Here is a 19,609-nt window from a genome sequence, read left to right as displayed (position 1 = left end):
ACAAATCTCTCTTGTGGATCTTCCAGCGTGCCCGCTAATACAAAAGGTGTCTGCTTTTTAATCAATATAGCTGTGCCACGGGCACATTTATATTGTCGCCCATTTGCTGGCAAATGTGTTTGGGGACCGTGGATGAATGTGTGTCTCTTGCAGCAGAGCCACTTGTATCTGCTGTCTGTCTAAATAGGCCAAAATCTGTCTGCGTTTTCTAGGATCTCCCAGGCCTCTGACGTTCCAAGACAGCACCCTCTATACCGATTTATCTTCCTGAGTCGACATACTTTCCCATACCACAATATCTACTAAATTGCAACGTTAAACATTTCAACAGTTGTCCATTGAGGGAGTCATATTTCCTGAAAAGATAGCGCCCACTAGTGTTATCAAAGCTTTTAACTCCCCCCCCCCCCACGCACCCACCCACCCACTGCAGCAACCCAATTATGCCAGCTGCAATCAGCCCTCCCCCCTCCCTAGTACCCAAAAACCAAACCAGTACAGTAAATGTCTCAAACCCTCTCCAGAATAGATCTGAAACAGGGACAGACAAAAACTAAGTCAACAAAAGAAAAGTAGTGGGGTACACCCTTTTGGGGAAGTTCTGCTGGGTGGCCCACGGGTACCTCTCGCCTTTCAAGGAGGCCTGCATCGCTGAGGAAGTCCCCGAAGAAGCTCCGAGGGTGTCCGGCTATTCGTTATTTCCATGTCCTATCCAGTTGTGTTGTCATCTCTGTAATTGCGTTCCCCGAGCACAGTGGAGCACATCTTGTAGTCTTCAGTTATGTCGCGTCATTGCTATATTCATGTTGAGTTACCAAGAGTTAGCAGCGAATCCCCGCTGATCCCAGCGAAGTTCATTCCATGTCCGATGAGTGTGCCCTTGGCGAGTCGTCATGTGCGGGTGACGTATTCTTTTGTCTCTTGAGCTTCTTGAGGAATTCTTCCACCTGCTTTGGCTTTGTGAATATTGTTTGTGTGCCCTGGTGCGTGATGTGGAGGCGCGCCGGGTAGAGTAAGGCATAATCTATCTGGGCTTGCCTCAACTGTTGTTTTACGGAGAGGAATTTGCACCGCTCCTCCTGGACATGCTTTGTAAAATCGGGGTACATGGTAAAGAGCACCCCTTCATAATGTAATTGCTTTTTCTACCTGGCCACCCGTAGAGCTGTGTCCCTGTCCCTGTAATTCAAGAGACGCGCGATGATAGGTCTGGGTGCGCTTCCAGGGGGAGGTCTCGGTCCAAGGGAGCGATGAGCTCTTTTAACGATGAAGTGAGGGGATAGTAATTCCGTTCCAATCACTGTGATGAGCAGCTTCTCGATATACTCCTCCATCTTGCTTGTGTTTGTGCTCTCCGGTATTCCCAATACGCGAACGTTGTTCCTTCTGCTTTTCGCCTCTATGTCCTCATTCTTGGCAGCTATAATCTTTTAACAGCTTATCCATCTGTGTCACTGTACTTTTCATTTGGGCTGTGGTATCTTCTGCCTCTGATATTCGTTGCTCAGGGTCCTTTATGCGTGTCTCATGACCGTCCATTTTGCGAACTATCGCATCCATACGTGTCGTCAAATGTGTCCATCTTGTCCGCCATTGTTGCGAATCCTTGCCGCACCTCCGAGAGGATGGATTTCACATCTTCGCCCGGTTCTGTTTGCTGGTCCTGCTGTGACCCTTCTGCCCCATTGTCCATCTCCACCAACTGTTGTCATGTGCTCTTCTTTGCCTCGAAGGTAAGTCGCGGCTGGCGCGTGTCCGTTTTCCTCATCGTGAGTCGTGCAGCTGTCGTAAGTTGCAGTGGCAGGCCTGGCGCGAGGGTTGAAGCAGTATGGCGTTCACGTTCAGTGGTGCACTCTAGTCTGTTATTCTTTGGTGCAGTGTAAGCAATTATACGGAGTAATTCCCTATCAGTGGGAAGAGAGCCCGTAGTGTGATCCGCCTCCAGAGTCCCAATGCCTGCACCCTGGACCTGACCGTGTTTGCGTTGTGTCTCTGTTATGGGACCGCGGGCGGCAAACCCCCTCCGGCCTGTCCCTGTGACGTTTAATACTCTTGTTGCAGGCCTCACTCTCGCCGTCCAGCCCGCAGCCCACTCAGCTTAGGGCGGTAGTTATGCAGGATCTCGCTCGTGCCAATCACCTATGCCGCTTCGCCTGGGCACCTCACAAAATATGCAGCGTAGCGCTCCTGACCCAGAGCCTCTGCCGATTAGGGATTATGCTTTTTGCTTTCCGTCACTCATGGCCGTCCCACCATCCGCGTTATCTGCAGGGCTTATGCAACGCCATCCGCATATATCCCCCTCTAGCTCCTCAGCGCGATGTGCTCAAATAGGTGTCAGGCTTATCACTGTGTAATTCGGGTACCAGTCAAGGACGCGCCGTCCCAGGGGAAATTTACTACACTCTCCTTGCCGCCATTTCACTGCACCGGCCCATATGCCTCGTGGGCGCCGCGGCGCTTGCGTGCCCTCCGTGCCCAAGCCACAGTACCAGGATGATCTGGGAATCAGCCTGCTCGGAGCTGCTCGTTGCCGTCAGCTGCCACAGTTCTCCACGGGCGCCGGTAAATCCAGCTCCGCTCGTTCTATGCTTGCTTAGCTTCACCGTCCCACACTGTCTCGGGCAAAATACATCGTCAGGACAGAGGATAATTAAAGAATATCAGCCGAACTGCGGGAGCCTCACACAATGGTGGCCATTCCGCTCGTGCGCCACCTAGCGCCCCCTCTAACCGTGGTTCTTAAATGTAGAAATATTCTTTTGAGTCCCAGCTTGATAGCTCTGATGAGCAGAGTTACTTACGCAGCAGATTTCAAAACGCGTCATGAAATAATCTCAGATGGCCACAAGAAGCTTGCTGTTTATGCTGAACGCGCAGCGCTTCTTCTTGTACTTCCTGCTTGGCAAAAGAATGTTCAGTGGCCCAATCGTTTTCACAAGCTGCAAACAAAATCTGGAATACACTCCCTCCTGCTCTTTGCACCATCTCGTTTCTGGTATTGTTCAGGAAAGACCAGAAACACGTTTTCCAAAAACAATTTTAGTCTGGCAGCAGCTAATTGTTTTTTTCTGACTTTGGCCCCATGTCTATTAACCTTTATTTCCCTACGTACTGTTACTCAGTCCCCCTTCCTCATCCGTTATGTCTTAATTATTCTTCTTTGATTACACGTTTTTCTTCTCCTCTATTGATTCCATTTCCATTACCCTATATAAATGTTTAATGTGGTTTATTTGGTGGCTATCCCCTTTATATTGATGTTCCTAGAACCTAGATTCTCCAGCTGTATGTAAGTATCCCTTCATCATATCCCCCTCGTTTATCCTCTCCAGTATTATTTTGTCCGTGCAGTATTTTACGCTATTGTTTTGTTTTGAATCGTTCTGTTGTACAGTGTCCTGCTATTGGAAAGTGCTCCAATGCCCTTGAGCCATATTCATTCTATGTAAATCTGAATAAATTAAATAAAAATTGGACATATTGGACATAAAAGCATAATGCACTCATATAAAGTCATAGATGACCGATTACAAATGTGTGGTCAAACATACTCAGAGTATATTGTGCATTAGAAATGAAAATGGAATTTAGGAGGAGCGCTATCTCAGGAGTACCACCATGAAATAAAACTAAATAAGATAATGAATTGCTTTTTAATAGAGAAGAGATTTTGTTTGAGGATAGATTCAGCATGCTAAAGGTTTCTATTAAATATTCCTCCAAATCTTTGATGAGGGAAGACCTGAAAGTGCTACTTATTATAAATCCTTAATCTGTGTCCCTCAGGAGTTGCTTTTAGGAAATTCCAAACAATAGTTAACCAATGCACAGATCCATGTGCACATGGTCAGTCAGCATGCTGGTGCAAAGGCATGCTTTCAAGTTTCCACTCTCCCAAGTTCAGTGACTTAATCAGATCAAGTGAACAAATCATGCATTCTTGGTGCGCTCTCTAATGAAGGAGCCTGGGAAAGATTACCTGGATGAATGAGTTTTTGTAATCCTATTGATATTCCCTCAGTGCTAATGGAACTTGGGAAACTGTTGGTGAGCTTTGTTTTTTCTTTGATTTTTCAAAACCTGTATTGAAAATTACGGCATGTTACATGTTATCACTCCATCAGATAATATAATCGCGGTTGCACTTACAAATGGAATCAACACTACAGAGTAATTGTAAATCAAGAGGCATCATGGTGCTACACATTGACTTAGGAGCTGTGATTTTTCCGCTAGAGAGGGGTGTGGGTGGTCAGTCAGTAATTAAGGCTTGAGTCTACGGGATCATCGCTGGGAATCTGAGCGTCCGTGATAAGGGAATCTGTCGTAGGTTCATCCGGGGTGGCCAAACGGTGGAGATAGGAAATGAAAGGGCCCCATATGTCTGGGGGTCTGCTTGCCGCTGGCATCAAGTCCCAGAATTCACCTAGGAGTGTTTGACAGTGTGCTGCGTCGTCCAACCATTGTCTGACCTGGGGTGCTGGTTTGGGACCCTAGTGAATGGCCACCCGGTGCTTGGCAAGCACGAGGAGCATCGCGGTCAGTTTACGGTTAGCATCTTAGGCACAGTAGGGGATCAGGTGCAATGCGCTCAAGGGTGAGTTTGCTGATTACGGTGCACACCTCCAGACAGAAAAAGGAAACTCTGGGACATAACCAGGCCAGGTGTGCAAAGTCTGCGCCGGGTGCCAAGCAACGCGCGCATCTGTCACTGTCTATCAGGCTCATCTTGTGTAGCGATGTAGTAGTGTGGTAGAGTCTATGTAAATACTTAAAATGAATGAGCTGCAGCCGGTAGTTGAGGGAGAGGTGCTTAATTTGGTTGCAACAGGATTGCCACTGCTTGATAGAAAGGTCTCTTTCCAGGTGTGCACCCCACGCATTGCGGGCGCGTGTTTGTGGGAGAAGCCAGTATTAGAGCGTATAGTCGCGTGACCATTTTTCGCGGATAGTTGGAAGAGTGGACATAATTGAGCGCAGCGATGGGCTGGGGGGCAAGTTGAAAGGTGGGGTTATCACTTCTACCTTTTGCCCTGATCTGGTAGTAGAGTAATTTGTGGAGCTGCGTTATTATGAAGTGTGAAGAAATTATTGTTGGGGTAAATGTCGGCAATGGTGCGAATACCCAAGTCATCTGCGTGGCGAGCCATACCTGCTGTCTGCAGTGGGGGGAATGACGGGTTGCTGGCGAGTTGCATGGATGGCGTGTAGAGCGCACTGGCGCCAGTGTATCTACGCAGCCCATCCCAGGCCCAGCGCATACACTCAACCGTATCAATCTCGCCTCCGGGGACTTTGTGTGGTAAAAATAGTGCAGCCTGCAGTGGCCATGGAGAGGCCAAATCCGCCTCGACCGCCACATGAGGCTGGAAAGGTGTTGGATGAATCCAGAAGTGGAGAAAGCTGGCGTGGGTGCATAGCGCATAGAGTTTGAAATCGGGGGCCCCCATAACGCCCATGACCAAGGGAAGTGTTAGACTGTCGTAAGCGATTCTGGGCTGGCGCCCTACCCGAATCAATGTGATAATACTAGGGCGTAATTTTTGGAAGAATTGTGACGTGAGAGGAATGGGGATATTTAAAAAGAGGTATAGGAATTTTGGGAGTACGACCATTTTGGCGATATGCCCGGCAAGTGATAGGGTGAGCTTTTGCCACACGTGCAGCTTGGTTTCAAGCCACTCCATTATGCTGCCAAACTTGGACCTATATAATTCATCCACATCTCTGCTCAACCAGATGCCCAGGTACCTGGTGGGGCCAGTCACCCAGATAAATGGATAGAATGCAGTGAATGGCTTAGTGGCATTGGTAAGTGGGAAAAGGACGGATTTGCTCCAGTTGACCTGAACTCCGGAGAGGCAGCCGAAGCGGACTACCTCCCTTGTCATGGCTCAAAATTCTCCAGAGGTTCACGGATATATATTGTGATGTCATCTCCATACATTGAAGTGACTAGGGCATGAGCCGAGAAAACCGATACCCCGGTGGGTATGATGTTGACGCAGCCGCGCCGCCAGAGGCTCCATAGCAATTGCAAATAACATGGGGGACAGGGGGCAACCCTGCCTGGTGCCCCTCGAGATGGGGATGGGGTCGGTAACCTGCCCGTTTACCCCGATGTGTGCCATCGGGAGTGTGTAGAGTAATTGGATCTTGCGCACGAAGTTCGGACTAAAGCCCAATCGAGGAAGGCGATGAAAAAGGAAAGGCCACTATAGAGTGTCGAAAGCCTTAGTGGTGTCCAAAAAGGCGGCCACGGCAGGTAGAATGACCGAGAAGATAGTACGCAGAATGTGCGAGGTAGCACGTCCTGGAATAAATCCTGACTGGTCAGGGCGAGCAATTAACGGCATGAGCGGGAGGAGACGGTTGGCCAGCAACTTAGCGTAAATTTTGATATCAGTATTAATTAGCGATTAAGGGTGGTATGAATCGCAACTCTCTGGGGATTTGTCCGGCTTCAAGAGAAGGGTGAGCATGGCCTCACGAAGTGATGGGGGAATCTGCCCAGTTAAAGAGATTCATTAAATATTTCAGCCAGAAAGGGGACGAGGAGGGGCGCGTTTTCTTTATGAAATGCGGGGGTGAGCCCATCTGAACCAGGGTCTTTGTCACTCGGGAGTCCTGCAATAACTTTAGAGATTTCCTTGTGAGGCTTCTCTGCCAAGGAATGTGACCTCTCTATTCGCCTCCTCGTGGAATTCAGTAAGCTTGGCTCTAATAGAGGCCCGTTTTGCAGGACTAAGGAGATTGTTTAAGGTCTTGAGCTTTGAAATCTTTTTTCCAGATGTTCGAGGGTGCCCCTGATAGACTTCAACACCCCAGATTGTTTGGCAATACATTCCCCTCGGATCACAAACTTGAAGGCCTCCCAGAGGGTTGAGGGCGACTCGACAGAGCCCACGTTGCGCTCAAAATAGGCAATGATGGCACCACGGATGTCTTCGCGGAAGGTGGCAAACCCGAAGGGCATTCGGAGGTAGGCACCATGTGAACATGCAATGGAGTGTGAGCGGTAGACGCAAACATAGGTGTATGGGGGCATGGTCAGACAAAATGCGGGCCAAGTGGTCCACGGAAGTGATCCAAGAGCCAATATCACGGGTTGTGATCCAAAGGTCAAGGCGGGACCAGGATCCACGCGAGCCAGCCACGCAGTTTCCCTCACGCTTTTCAGGGCATGCATGCCGCCAGGCATCCGAAAGGGAGTTGTCGGCCATGATTGAATGGAGGAGGGCGGTGGCCTGTGGGTTTTGAATGCGGACTCCCGAATGGTCCAGTGCCTGCGAAGGTGCTATGTTAGTCGCCCCCCCATATCAAGGAGTGGAGCTCCAGAGAGGATATAAGTTGCCAAACGTGTGTGAAGAAGTCGGGGTTGTCAGTGTTGGGGCTGTAGAGCGCCGCTAGTATCAGCAGCTGATTGTAAAGTGTGCCAGCAAGGATCACGTAGCGACCCTCCATGTCAATGTGAGAGTGGGTGCCAAGGAAGGCCCCTCCTAAAAAGAATGGAGACGCCACGTGAATAGTTGGAGTAGAAGGCAGTGTAGGATTCTCCCCAGTGACGAGATGAGGTAGCAGGAAGGAGATGCGTCTCCTGGAGGAAACAAACATCTACCGGGTGTCTGATAAGCTGTGCAGGCATAAGACGTGCCTTACGGTGGTCATTCAGACCCCTAATGTTCCAAGTCTAAAAGGTAGTGTCAGTCATGTAGCAACTAAGGGGCGGTAAGTAGCGTAGTGCCTGCAGGCCATGAAGAAAGCCACCCCCCAGGCAACCCAAACTTGGAGAATTAGATACGGGAATGGGAGTCATCCCTGCGGGGTGCGTGAGCACAGCCATTTTCCCCTTGCCATGTAGGCAAGGTGGCCGAGCATGGGGTAACTCAGAGGGAGGCGACTAAACGGTGAAACATTACTATCACAGGAATGTTCCTGGTTGCAACCAAGAAGAGCAGGGTATTTATACTGTCCCAGGGACTCACAAACCCTGAAGAGCAACATGTGTCCGTCCATTGCTGGTCGCCATGTCATACAGACATTGCAGGTTATTATGTACAATAATAGGAGGCATGAGACATTTCATGGGGCATGGAGGGAACAACATGTAATATGCATAACAGTGAGGCAGAGCCGGGCATGGAAGGATCAGTCATTGTCACTTGTGCAGCAGTCCTCGGAATTAGTGAGGTGGCTTTGTGGTGAGAATTTCTGCAGTTGCTTCGCGAAGGTGAGGGCAGCCTTTCGGTCGGTGAAGAATCTAGGTTTCCCTACAAAGTCAATGCGGCGTTTGGAGGGGTAGAGCATCACGTACGTGATGTGGAGCTGTTGCAGGATACGCTTGGTGGGAAGAAAATCCCTGCGGGCTGCCTGGACTGACAGAGTAAAGTCAGGGTAGAAGGACAACGTGTTTCCCTGATGATTGACCTCGCCCTGCTCCAGGGCCCTATGCAGAATGGAGTCCCGATAATTTAACAAGCAATGATGGGCCGCGCTGGGACCAAGTGACCTGTGTGCCCCCTCGACAGTAAAGTGGGTGAACAGAACCGGGCCGAAGAGATAACAGAGTAGGGTTTCGAGATAATCCTCCATTTTCCTGGTTGCGGTGGATTCCAATAGGCCAACGACCCGGATGTTGTTCCTTCGGGAGCGTGCCTTTCAGTTTGCCTCTAAGTCCTTGTTTTTGGCATGAATAACTTGTCCATTTTGAGGAGCTTCTGCGCTCCGGAGGCTCCGGCGTCCTCAAGCTGGACAATGCAAGCGTCGTGGGAGTCCACCCTCTGTTTTACCTCGTCGAGTAGGGATGTTAGGTGGTCTATTTTCGCGTTGATGGACTTTAGGCTGGACTTCACTTCTAGATGTATGGTTCTGAGACTGTCATCTTGTTTGCCGGGGAGGTCGGTCTGAGTAGATTGCTCACCAGCATCAGAGGGGGGGGGGGGCTCACCACCCTTGCCCGCACAGCGTCCCGAGAAAGTGATCTTGGGCTGTATGGTGTCTGTCTTCCCCACGGCGAAAAGGCAGTGGGGGCAGTGAGTAGCGCAGAGGGATTCGCAGTGGTGATGTTGGCTCTCAAGTTCAAAGGATGGTCCGGCCAAGCGAGGTAGTAGGAGGATAATATAGGGCAGCTCCTAAGTAGGTCTGTGCGGGGCCCCTGTGGGGTCTGGAGCCAGCGGCAGAGAAGGCCGCAGGCAGAGGGTGATGATGCCGTGTGTTATGCTGTTGTGGGTGCTCCAATGGCAGGGCTCAGCTGGCCACAAGCGGGCGTGAGCCTCCGGAGTGCCCCGCTGCCAGTGTGGATGCATGCGTGGGGTGAAGAGGGAGGAAGCCCCCAGCTGCAGGCCTCCTCCATATAGGCGGGCTGGCAGTCAGTGGTAGGACAGGGGCGGGCAGCGGCATGGCCCCGGCACAGGGCGGGTGAAGGAAAGAGTCAGGACCCTAAACGCGCTGTATCAAGTCCCAGAGGGCAACCGGGAGAAACAGGCCACCAAGTCCAGAGGTGCCCTGATCAGCAGGTCATTCAGGATCTCGCCAGGCGCCGGAGCGGCGGCAGCCCGCACCCAGCCCCCAGTCTGCACTCCATCCACCGGTCGTAGGTCTGAGCCGAAGAAGTGGAACACCACCGTCCAGGCACAAAGCAGCCACAGTGGGTCGCCACATAGGTCCGGCAGGGAATCTTACCGGGCGAGCGGCCCCGCCAATCCCGGCAGGAAGGCACCCCAGCAGACAGGACGGGCCGGAGTAGGCCCTCGGGCGCCGCAGGATGAACGGGCAGCTGGGTAGGCCACAGAGCAGCGGGCGCCCCCGGCGTCGTCTCTCCACGGCCCCTGACGCCTCAGCGAAGGTGCACGGTGTCGGAATGCATTCTAGTGGCTAAATGCCTCCCGCCGATAGCGGATTATGCCGGATTAGGCGGCTCTGCCGGCAGAGCTCGCTCAGCGCGCAGCCATCTTGCTGCTGGCGAGACCACGACACTGTTGGTGAGCTTTTTTAACAGGAATTGAAATATAGGTATCCTTTAGATCCAGATTCACCATCTCCAGTCCTTGGCAATGAACTTCTTAATGTACTGATGCGCCTCCATTTTGAAATGATGCTAGAAAAGGCACCTTTTAATTGACTTCACATTTATTACAATGCATAATCTTTTGAGGTTTTAGTGTGTCAAGAAGGTAGCTGGACACGAGCACAACGTTGGAGCAGGGACAATCACTTTGTTCATGACTAGCTCTACCACGCCTTAATATACTATTGTTTTTCATTATGAAAAATGGCAGAGAATTATGGATGAAACAATTCCCTAGATTTACACTGCCTTTGTTTGGATGGTTTGAGGCGATATGTGCTATAGAGCGATCAAGCAAAGGTGGAGTGAAATAAAGCAAGCGACGCTTCTTCAGAGTTGCATCATCTTCCTCCTTGCTAGTCACCAAGGGAGCAGAAGCTATATCTTTTAAAGTATAATCGAAAGTCCTAACATTGGACTTAGTGGAAATCTCTGATGGACCTGTGTGGGGAACGAATCCCTGAAGGCTGTATGTGTTCGAGTCGAGAAGGATCCTTAGCTTGGGTGGAGGGTGATAGCCTCAGCATTAAGTGGGCTATTTAATGTGCTTGCTCTTATGTGTCCTTAGCCAGAAAGTAACGCTCTGGCAGCCTTCTACGTCCCCTTCGGCAAAAAGCAGTCAAGTTGTTAGCACCTTGAGGTGCCTGGAGTATAGCATTGCTGGTACTTTAGGACACAGGTTTATCCTTTCTCAGTGTAAGGACTTTGGATAGGGCGTCAATGTAATTTTTGTTGTCCTAAATGAAAACTGACGGTTAATGGAGGATGAGGGGAGAAATGAGGTAGCACTAAGGGTAAATAAATCATAAGTACATTCAGAGGTGGTGAAAGGCAATGCAAAGACCAATTGCAGAATACTATGCAATGCAATGAAACCAATTCAATGCAAAGAAAAAACCTAGTGAGAAGCAAAAAAATAGTAATGCGAAAAAGACACCTACATCCGCAACAATGTATGGCGAGTAATGTTTGAAAGCAGCTATAAATATTAATAGTAATCATTAAATGTGCATCTGTGAAAAAGGCACCTGTTTCAGAAACCACTTTATGAGTAATGTTAATAAGTAACATTAGATAAATCAAAAGAAGTCAAAGCAGTTCTTTATTCATTGAGCCAATATCTTGTAATGACATACCATCACTGTGGAGTTTGTGATCTTTTGCTGCTGGAAGTATGCAACTAAAGGAACAATTAAAGGAGTATTCTTGATAATGTGTGCCTCCTCACTTTGCCATACAATAATAAGATTTTTCTTGGACTGTTATTGGAAAATTGTGCTGTAAAAATTTACTGTTGGATGGTGGGAATTTATTTTTGAGGTGCTAAACATTCAATCATCTGAATTTCTGGAATTTCCCTTTTATAGCTCTGGAAATTAAAAGAAAAATTGCTAATTCCAGACCCTACAATAGTAGAGGTCCCTCCTGATGCTGTACGGAACCAGAGTCTGCACAGCCTGCCAACTCTAAAGATGGGTACTCTGCTGGCTGCTTACGTTGAGAGCATCATCTCCCCAGATGAGTTCTATGTCCGTTGTTACAGTGAGGATACATCCGAAGTGCTGGAGAACATGATGATAGAAATGAGGTGAGGGTATTTTTAGTGAGAGTATTGGCCATCGGGGAAGAGACTCTGAAATGTGAAATGCTAATTGAGGTAGAAATGTGGTGCATTGGGAGGGTGATAAATGGGGATTTGAAAACATATGAGGTTGGTTTCCAGAGATAAAGGTAATGACTTTGAGTATCAGTTACTTGACCACACAACCACAGTTTGATTATATCTCCCACTGCTAGATTATATCTCCCACTGTTAATTTGGAACATTAGACCCTTTCCTCTCCCACATGCTTTAAGTTGAGTATTTTTGCACCTGTGCCCCAGTCATTTTTTCTTCCAACTTTCAGGCGCTGTTATTCTACTGAGAATGTCTCTGAGCGTTACCTCATTCCTCCAGAATGGATCCGCCCGGGCTTTGTTTGCTGTGTACGAGTTCAGGGTGATGTGTGGTGGTATCGTGTCATTGTCCACCGGGTCATAAGTGAGGAGGAGGTGGAAGTTTTTTATCCGGACTTTGGCCATCTTGCCAGGGTGAGGGGAGAGTGGCTCCGACTCCTGAAGTAAGTAGAACTTGTGCTTTGTAGTGTGATCTTTGTGGGTCATGGTGAGGAAAGCATCCAGTGGTGCTGCTTTTGTTTGGATTTTGTGAAATGTTTGTACCCCATTCTTTCCTACACTGAGCATTCATTTGTTATCTCTTTCATGCATTTCTCAAGATTGTGGTGAGTCACAATTCAAATATTTCCGCAATCGTTTAAACTCTGAGGGATATCCTTAAACACACAATTATTTATGCCAAGAGATTGCTACTCTGCTGTCAAGTTTGAGAAAATTAGTCCACCCATCTGGTTACGTTTTTCAGCTATCTCAGTTTGGGGCGCTAACCTGTGGGATAGACACATGTTCATAACTCCATACTGTTTTTTATGTAATCAGACAGACCACTGTTACTGGGCTATCATGGGAAGTTATTCAATAAAACAAATACAAAAAAATGAGGAAAGACTGAAAACAAGCAAAAAGAGAATGGAGGCTGATAAAAAAATAAACATTCCCATGTTTTGTAATCTACTTCTGATATGGTCCTTCTAAAACTAACCATAAAAGGATTCCCACCTGGTTGTAAGTCCCATCTAAGACTCTGAATGAATCAAGCACCTCGAGTTAATGAAAAAATGTTGCTTCATAGTTGGTCTGCTGTACTCCCTTAGCCCTCAGATGTTCTTAGCTTCAAGCAAGTAGAGGGGAACACATGCCATACTCCCATGAAGGAGGCCAATACAGAAACTTGCCAGGTATCCTTGTCCTGTCCTATACATGCCCATGTGCCTTCATTCATCTATCAATTTTCCAATCACCTGAACAGATAAGGTGAGCTATGCCATCTCTCTCCTTTCAAACACAGGCTAAATTCCTTTTTTTTTTCATTTGTTTATTTCGTCTAGTCAACATTACAAATCATGCGTGTAACAAGAGGGAGAGAGAGGACTAGAAAGCTAGTCCATGTCCCCGAGGGATTTATATGTGATTAAACAAAGAAGACTAGCTTAAGTTGACCAAAGTGATGCAGTACTCAAAGTAGTTCTGTCACAGACACCTTGTAGGTGTATTCATGAAGCCCTCACCCACCAACCTAGTTGGTGGCATGCTTCATCATCGGGCCCACCCAGTGACACCTAGTATGTCCCGGGTGTGCTACGACGCCTGATTACAGCGGAGCTGGTATATTGCTGAGAGTGCAGTGAGGTTGGGTGAATTGTGATTTAAAACGGCTTGGTGGTGGTCCCAGTACCCAAGGGTAAATTCAATTTTAATAACTGGGCCGACACCAGCGGTTAAAAGTAAGGCTACAGGACGTGTAAGGGTGGAGAGTTACTGCCCCCTGCGTCCTTCAGATGGTCGACATGTTTCAGCCAGTGCCTTAGAGTATTCTGGCTTTCCTCAGGACCGTTTTTAAAAGGGTGTGGTGAAAATAAAACAGACTTAGTGTTGTGGTACAGACTATGTGATACACTCACTAAGGCGTTTTTCTATGTGTGAGAGGGGGATTCCCTTCTCATGCATACCTGTACAAACAAACATTAAAAACAAGGACAAAACATTTGTAGAGAGAGTCAGTAGTCAATTTAGACATCCCACGCTCTCAATTAGTTGCGTACTTTCACTCTGATGGCACCACCAGTACCATCACACCTAGCTGACTATAGTCCTCTCACCATGCACTATAGTGCTATAGTGCCGGCCACCTAAGCATTGTTGACCGGTGGTCTAAAAGGGCGCTTCCCTGTAATCTCCATGTGAAGTGCCTGGGTATGTATGTTGGGACCTCCAGCGTGAGGCAGACCGGGAAGTGGTCTGATAGTGTCTTGGGTAGGTGTTTGACCATTTTCGTCCACATGCATGCTTCATTCGTAATCAGCCAGTAGTCTATCCGCGATCATGTGTTGTGTGTCATGGATGTACATGTTCCTTCCCTACAGCCTTCGTTTCTCAGTCTCCCCCCATGTCGCCATACCATCTTTTAATGCTTTGGCCGCTTGTTAGCCGTATCTTTGATTACCTGTCGACCTGTCTAAGGCTGGGTCCAGGCATGTATTGAAATCCCCTCCCCATATTATTGGCGCGCACGGGAATTCCCTAAGTTTAGTCCATAAAAACTGGGATCGACGGTATTTGGACCATAGGACGTGATTATCGTTAGTACTGTGCCTCCGAAATTTCCCTGCACTATGACATAGCGTCCTTGATCATCTTTAATAGTGCGAATAAGCTGGAATGGGATGCATCGCCTAATTAACAATAAAACCCCTCTGGCGTACATAGAGTGTGAGGACGCCAAGCGGTACGATGCCCATCTTGTACCCATCCGTGTTTCAGTAAGAGAGGTAAGGTGTGTTTCTTGTATACATGCCACGTCTATACCATGTCTGTCAAAGTATGCAAATACTTTACGTATTTTCTGTGGCGTTTGAAACCTACAAACATTCCGCGTTGTAAACGTTAGTTTTCGAGTAGTCGTGCTAGTGTTAGCCATGTTCACCTATCCTTACATGGGGTAGCCATCTCCTCTGCAAACTCTGGATATAAAGCAAAAGCTGTATGTGTAATTTCTCTTTGTTGACCAGACATTTTCTACCTTCCCCAACCCCCTCCCCCACCCACTCCGCCCCATCCCCTTTGGCGGAGCCAATCCCAATTTGACGTACCATAAAGTCACACTACCACCTCCCCCTGTTATGTAACACAAAACGAAAGGAAAGCCCAAACAGTAAACTAGTGTGGTGCACACAAAAGGGCGGGAGCTGCCAGCCCATTGCCTGTGGGCTGTTCTCCACATGGGCGGATGCCCTGTGAAACTTATACATAAAAAACCTAACATAGCATATCTTACTTACAAAATCGCACCAGGTGAGTCATTTAGCAATAGTACTACGTATCAGAGAGAGGGCAAAGCTCAAACCTGTTCATTTACAGTTTGCAGTACAGCATTATAATTGAATACTTAATGGATGCTGATATCTGACTTATCTGTGTTAGTCCCATAGCAGTCCTGATCCCCGCCCAGTGTCCATCATTGGGCGCAGCGTCCCTGGGACCATCCAGAAGAGCTTGTCATACTTTGATCGGCGGCCATTGTCTTAAAGCTCTCTATGGTTTGGGAAATAAAAGCACCTGTATCTAGCAGCGGTTTCTATCGGCTGTCAGGTCAGGACCATGCGATCCGAGCAACATTGTTCAAACAAGTGAGGATGTCTGCTGACTCTTGCAATGTCCTGCTACTCAATGTCGGAAGTTGTAGAGTGTTCTTCCTGATCCCCTCTCCGAGATTTCCGTCTCGGTCCTGAGTGTCCTTTCTGTTGGAGGAATTTCAGCACATCTTTTGGTTCGTTATACACCTTCACCTTCCCCTCGTCTGTGACCCTGATCCTGGCCGGATACAGCATTGCATATGGTATGTTCAGGTCCCTTAGTTTTTGTTTCGCCTGACCGAACTTCTTTCTGGCCTCCTGTACAGACACAGTGAAATCGGGGTATAGGGATATATCCATACCTTCGTGGTTCAACTTCCCCAGCCCTCCGAAGCGCTGCATCTCGATCCCTGTAGTTTAATATCCGCGCAATAATCGGCCTTGGTCTCGAGCCGGATGGTGGCTTTGGTGCTAAGGATCTGTGCGCTTTCTCGACAATAAAGATGTCAGAGAACGTTTCCCGTCCTAGCATTGAGATGAGCAGTTGTTCGACATACCTCTCCATAGGTCCCGTGCTCGTGGTCTCAGATATGCCTGTCAGGCGGATATTGTTTCTGCGGGATCTCGCTTCCAAATCCTCTGCTTTTGCTGTCAGAGCCGCCGTATGTTTGTCCATCTTCACCTGCTTCGCTTCCATCTGAACTTGAACATCTTCGGTCTCGGATATTCGGTGCTCAACCATGTCCATTCTTTCCATGTGCTTGTCCAAGCGCTCAGACATCCTGTCGACCCGGTACGTCAGGGAGTCAATTTTGCCATCTATTTTGGTTAAAGCTGCTTGTATTGTGGTAAACATGGCTTGCACATCATCATTTGTGACCCCTCCAGTGGTGCCCGTCTCCACCTGCAGTTGTGGCTGCTCCTCCGTTCCCCGGTCCGGTTGTCTTTTGGCTTGCTCGAAAGTTATTTTGGACTGAGTCCTGTCTGTTTTGCCCATATTCGCTACCCCTGTCCGGCCGCTGCGTCTGGTTCTGCCAATATAAGCGATGGAGGGTCGGGACGTGGCGTTTGCTTCTAAGTATGGGTAAACCTCCTTTTTGGGATACGGGGCACCTCGGCGCAGGCTCGGCACCAGTTCGGGCTATGCAATCAATGCAAGTCGGTCTCCGGCGTCATACAACTCGCTGTTAGCAGGTTAGTGTCCTAGGACTTTCACCATTCACTTGAGTAAGAGCGTGGCCGTCATTCCGCCCCTGATAGATCTGCTGCTCTCAGGCCTCCTGTTGGTCCTGGATAGTGGGGTAGCCAGGCGTAGCTCAGCAGCGTCCAGGCCCTCACCGGTGACCATAGTGGGGAGGGCCCTCGCCACTTGCGTGGTCATAAAAAGACAGGCCTCAGAGAAACCGTGCAAAGATCACGGCGCTCTGGCACAGTATTCAGTGGATTACAAGGCCAAGTCCTCCAGTCAGTCGGAAGCAGCTGGCGTGCCCCCCGCACCGCTCTGTTTGTAAAAAAATCAATTTGCCCTGCTGCTACCGCGCCCGATAATTCCCAATGTAAAGTGTCTCTCTCTTGGGGGGTGACGCTGTTTCCGCGTTTGTTTTGTTATTCCTCCATCTGCGCAGCAACTCCCAAGCCCGTCTGTGTGTTGGAGTGCCGTGTGTGGCGTGCAGTATTCTGGGGCCTGCACTGGGCTTTGGTGGTGTTCCTTTCCCCACCGCGTGTTGCTATTGTTCAGGTGCCTCCCCAGTGGTAAAACAGAGCTGGCGCTGGTCTCGCTTCTCACCTTGTCTGACCCTCACCTCCCCGTCGCTGTGCTGGTGCGCTCAAGCTCCGGCGCCTCCAGGTCGCTGTGCTGGTGCGCTCAAGCTCTGGCGCATCCAGACGGGAAGTCCTGACCACACCGGGCAGAGAGCTCCCCTCAGGCCGCGCTACGTGCCGTGCGTCTCGGCTGTGTCATGCACGCCAGGCCGCTGCCTCAGTTTCGGTTTCGCACCGCCAGGCCGCAGGGACCTCGCGCCACGCTCCGAGCGGTGAAAATGCCTCGGTTCGCCGAAACCCGGTATGAACAGGTGTCCCGCCATCTGTGGTGGCAGGTCTCACCAGGTAGCGTTGGTTAAGTCGTGATGTGCAGGATTTTGAAAGGATTTTTGTGGGCATCTGCGAGGAGCTCGCCTAGAACGCGGCCATCTCGTTTCGTGGCAAGCTTCGCCCCCGGCTAAATTCCTTTTTTACGGTTGCTTTTGCTGAACTTTCAAATGTTGACCTGGTTAGACACTCCTTTCGTTCTTGTGATCTAAGTTCCTCATATAAGTAGCCTGGTAAATGGGACTGTTTTTCCCCATCCCAGGATTTAATGATAGTGGGATTACCTCTAACTCAAATGATGGTGAAAAATGTGACCCATTATGGGTTCAATCCATAGGATCCCCATAGAAGCTTCTGGGGAATTGTTTTTCCCAGGTCCAATTCCCCTTGTAACTCCTCATTTTTAGCCAGTCCTTCACCTGGTGATTTTGGCTGCTTTTAGTCGCTGAAATCTCCTGGTGAAAGTTAAGAGACTGCAGTGATCCATCCACATCATAATTCCTATGGGGCTGGTAATTGCTGTTACCAGCACCATGGGAAGTTAGAGACCACTTGTAATGAGAGCCAAGACTCCAGTACATATTAGCAGGACACATTTTAGTGTGCTTGTGCCCCAAAGAATTACAGTAAATCTCTAGTAGAACTCTATAGATGGGCTAACTACTTTTACAGGTACCTCTCAATTTGACATTTCAGGTAGAGCAACCAATAAAAAAGAAAAGGACTATTTATATAGTGAAACTTTATACCTACCATTCCCCCATATCTAGTTCGATAGACTGTGAAGCTTCTTCAAAAAAAATGTTTTGAAAAGGAGCACCGGTATGGTCGCAAAGAAATATAGCAGCTGTGGCAATATTAGCATTTTAGCTAAAGCCAATCGACTCATCGGGAATAACGGAAGGGCTATCCAAAAGGGAAGGAAACAATGTAAGTGCTGTGCCCAAAGTGCCCTTCACAAGGTTTTTATCTGTGTGATAAATATGCACTCCCAGGTATTTAAACATGTTGAAGTGCCATTTTAGCCTGGTCTGCATTGTAGCACCTCTGCGATTGTAGGTCCATACTTTAACGGGAGCAAACAGGATTTAATCCAATTAATTTTGAGGCCTATTATTTCCCCAAACTCCTCCAACACCTCATCAGCCCCAGGAGAAACTTAAGTGCTTTACTAAGATAAATCAGCACGTCATCAACATATAAGAATGCCACATGCCACCTTCCAAATGCTTTTACCCCCCCCATTCCAAGGCCCTGGTGCACAGCAGTGGGTCCATAGCCAATGCAAATATGAGCAGGGAAAGATGTCATCCCTGCGGGTCTCCCTATCCCTACTTATTTCAAAGCAGTCAGAAATGATCTGCGCCATCTTAACCCTGACCATTGATCAGCTTTAGAGCTTTTGTACCCAGCTGAGGAATATCGGGCATAATCCCGTTCTCTTGAGGACTGCCATGAGATACGACCAGCTGTGGGTGTCAAATGCCTGTCGAAAGCTTAGATATTGATCGGGCATAGTCCTGTTCTCTTGAGGACTGCCAGGAGATACGACCAGCTGTGGGTGTCGATTGACTGTTGAATGCTTAGATATTGTTCTAAGGATACCTCCAGGCAGCGATCATCACCCATTGTATTAGTCCCATCAGGCCCAGCAGACGACAGATGTTCAAATAGGTGTTCCTTTCTTTTTGGTATGAATCCGTTTTGGTTCATGTGGACTAATGATCCAATGGGCAACAGTCTGTTTGGCATTATTTTCCGTAGTATTTCGTCATCTAAATTAAGAAGGGATAGAGGCCTCTAAGACCCAACATCGGACAGATCCCGTACTACTATAAGTAGTAATACTATCAGTGCTTCCCTGAGGGATTCCGGGAGTATTCCTATGTCTCTCGCTTCCCCACATATTTGCAGTAGTTTTGGTTTTGTATGTGCACTATATGTTGAATAAAATGTGATGGGAAGACCTTCTATACTTTGGGGTTTTGTTTCTCGCACTATGGGCTATGGCTGCATGTATTGTTTGCAGTTGGAGTGGCTCTTCCAGTCACTGCATTGTAGCATCAGCCTGCATATTTTCTGCATATAAAGTTTGGTAATAGTCGACAAAAGCTGCATTTACGCCCTCTTGGTAATTGACCATCCTGTCCTCAAGAGTTCTGATGGGACCTGTTGAGGCCCGTGTTGTATCTCCCCTCAGTAA

The 19,609-nt window shown here is 48.5% G+C and overlaps 1 protein-coding gene across 9 annotated transcripts in view; it reads left to right on the top strand.

Annotated features, from left to right (window-relative positions):
* TDRD5 (tudor domain containing 5) overlaps positions 1-19,609 on the top strand; it is a 1,318,580-nt gene that overhangs the window by 759,669 nt on the left and 539,302 nt on the right. For all 9 annotated transcript variants that reach the window (XM_085601794.1, XM_085601799.1, XM_085601798.1 and 6 more), the window contains exons 9-10: positions 11,437-11,657; positions 11,977-12,189. In XM_085601794.1, coding sequence (XP_085457920.1) covers positions 11,437-11,657; positions 11,977-12,189 — 434 coding nt within the window. The remainder of the gene's footprint in view (positions 1-11,436; positions 11,658-11,976; positions 12,190-19,609) is intronic.

This window comes from Triturus cristatus, chromosome 4_2, assembly GCF_964204655.1.
Source record: "Triturus cristatus chromosome 4_2, aTriCri1.1, whole genome shotgun sequence".
NCBI classification, from domain to species: domain Eukaryota; kingdom Metazoa; phylum Chordata; class Amphibia; order Caudata; family Salamandridae; genus Triturus; species Triturus cristatus.
This window is presented reverse-complemented; position numbering and strand designations above follow the sequence as displayed.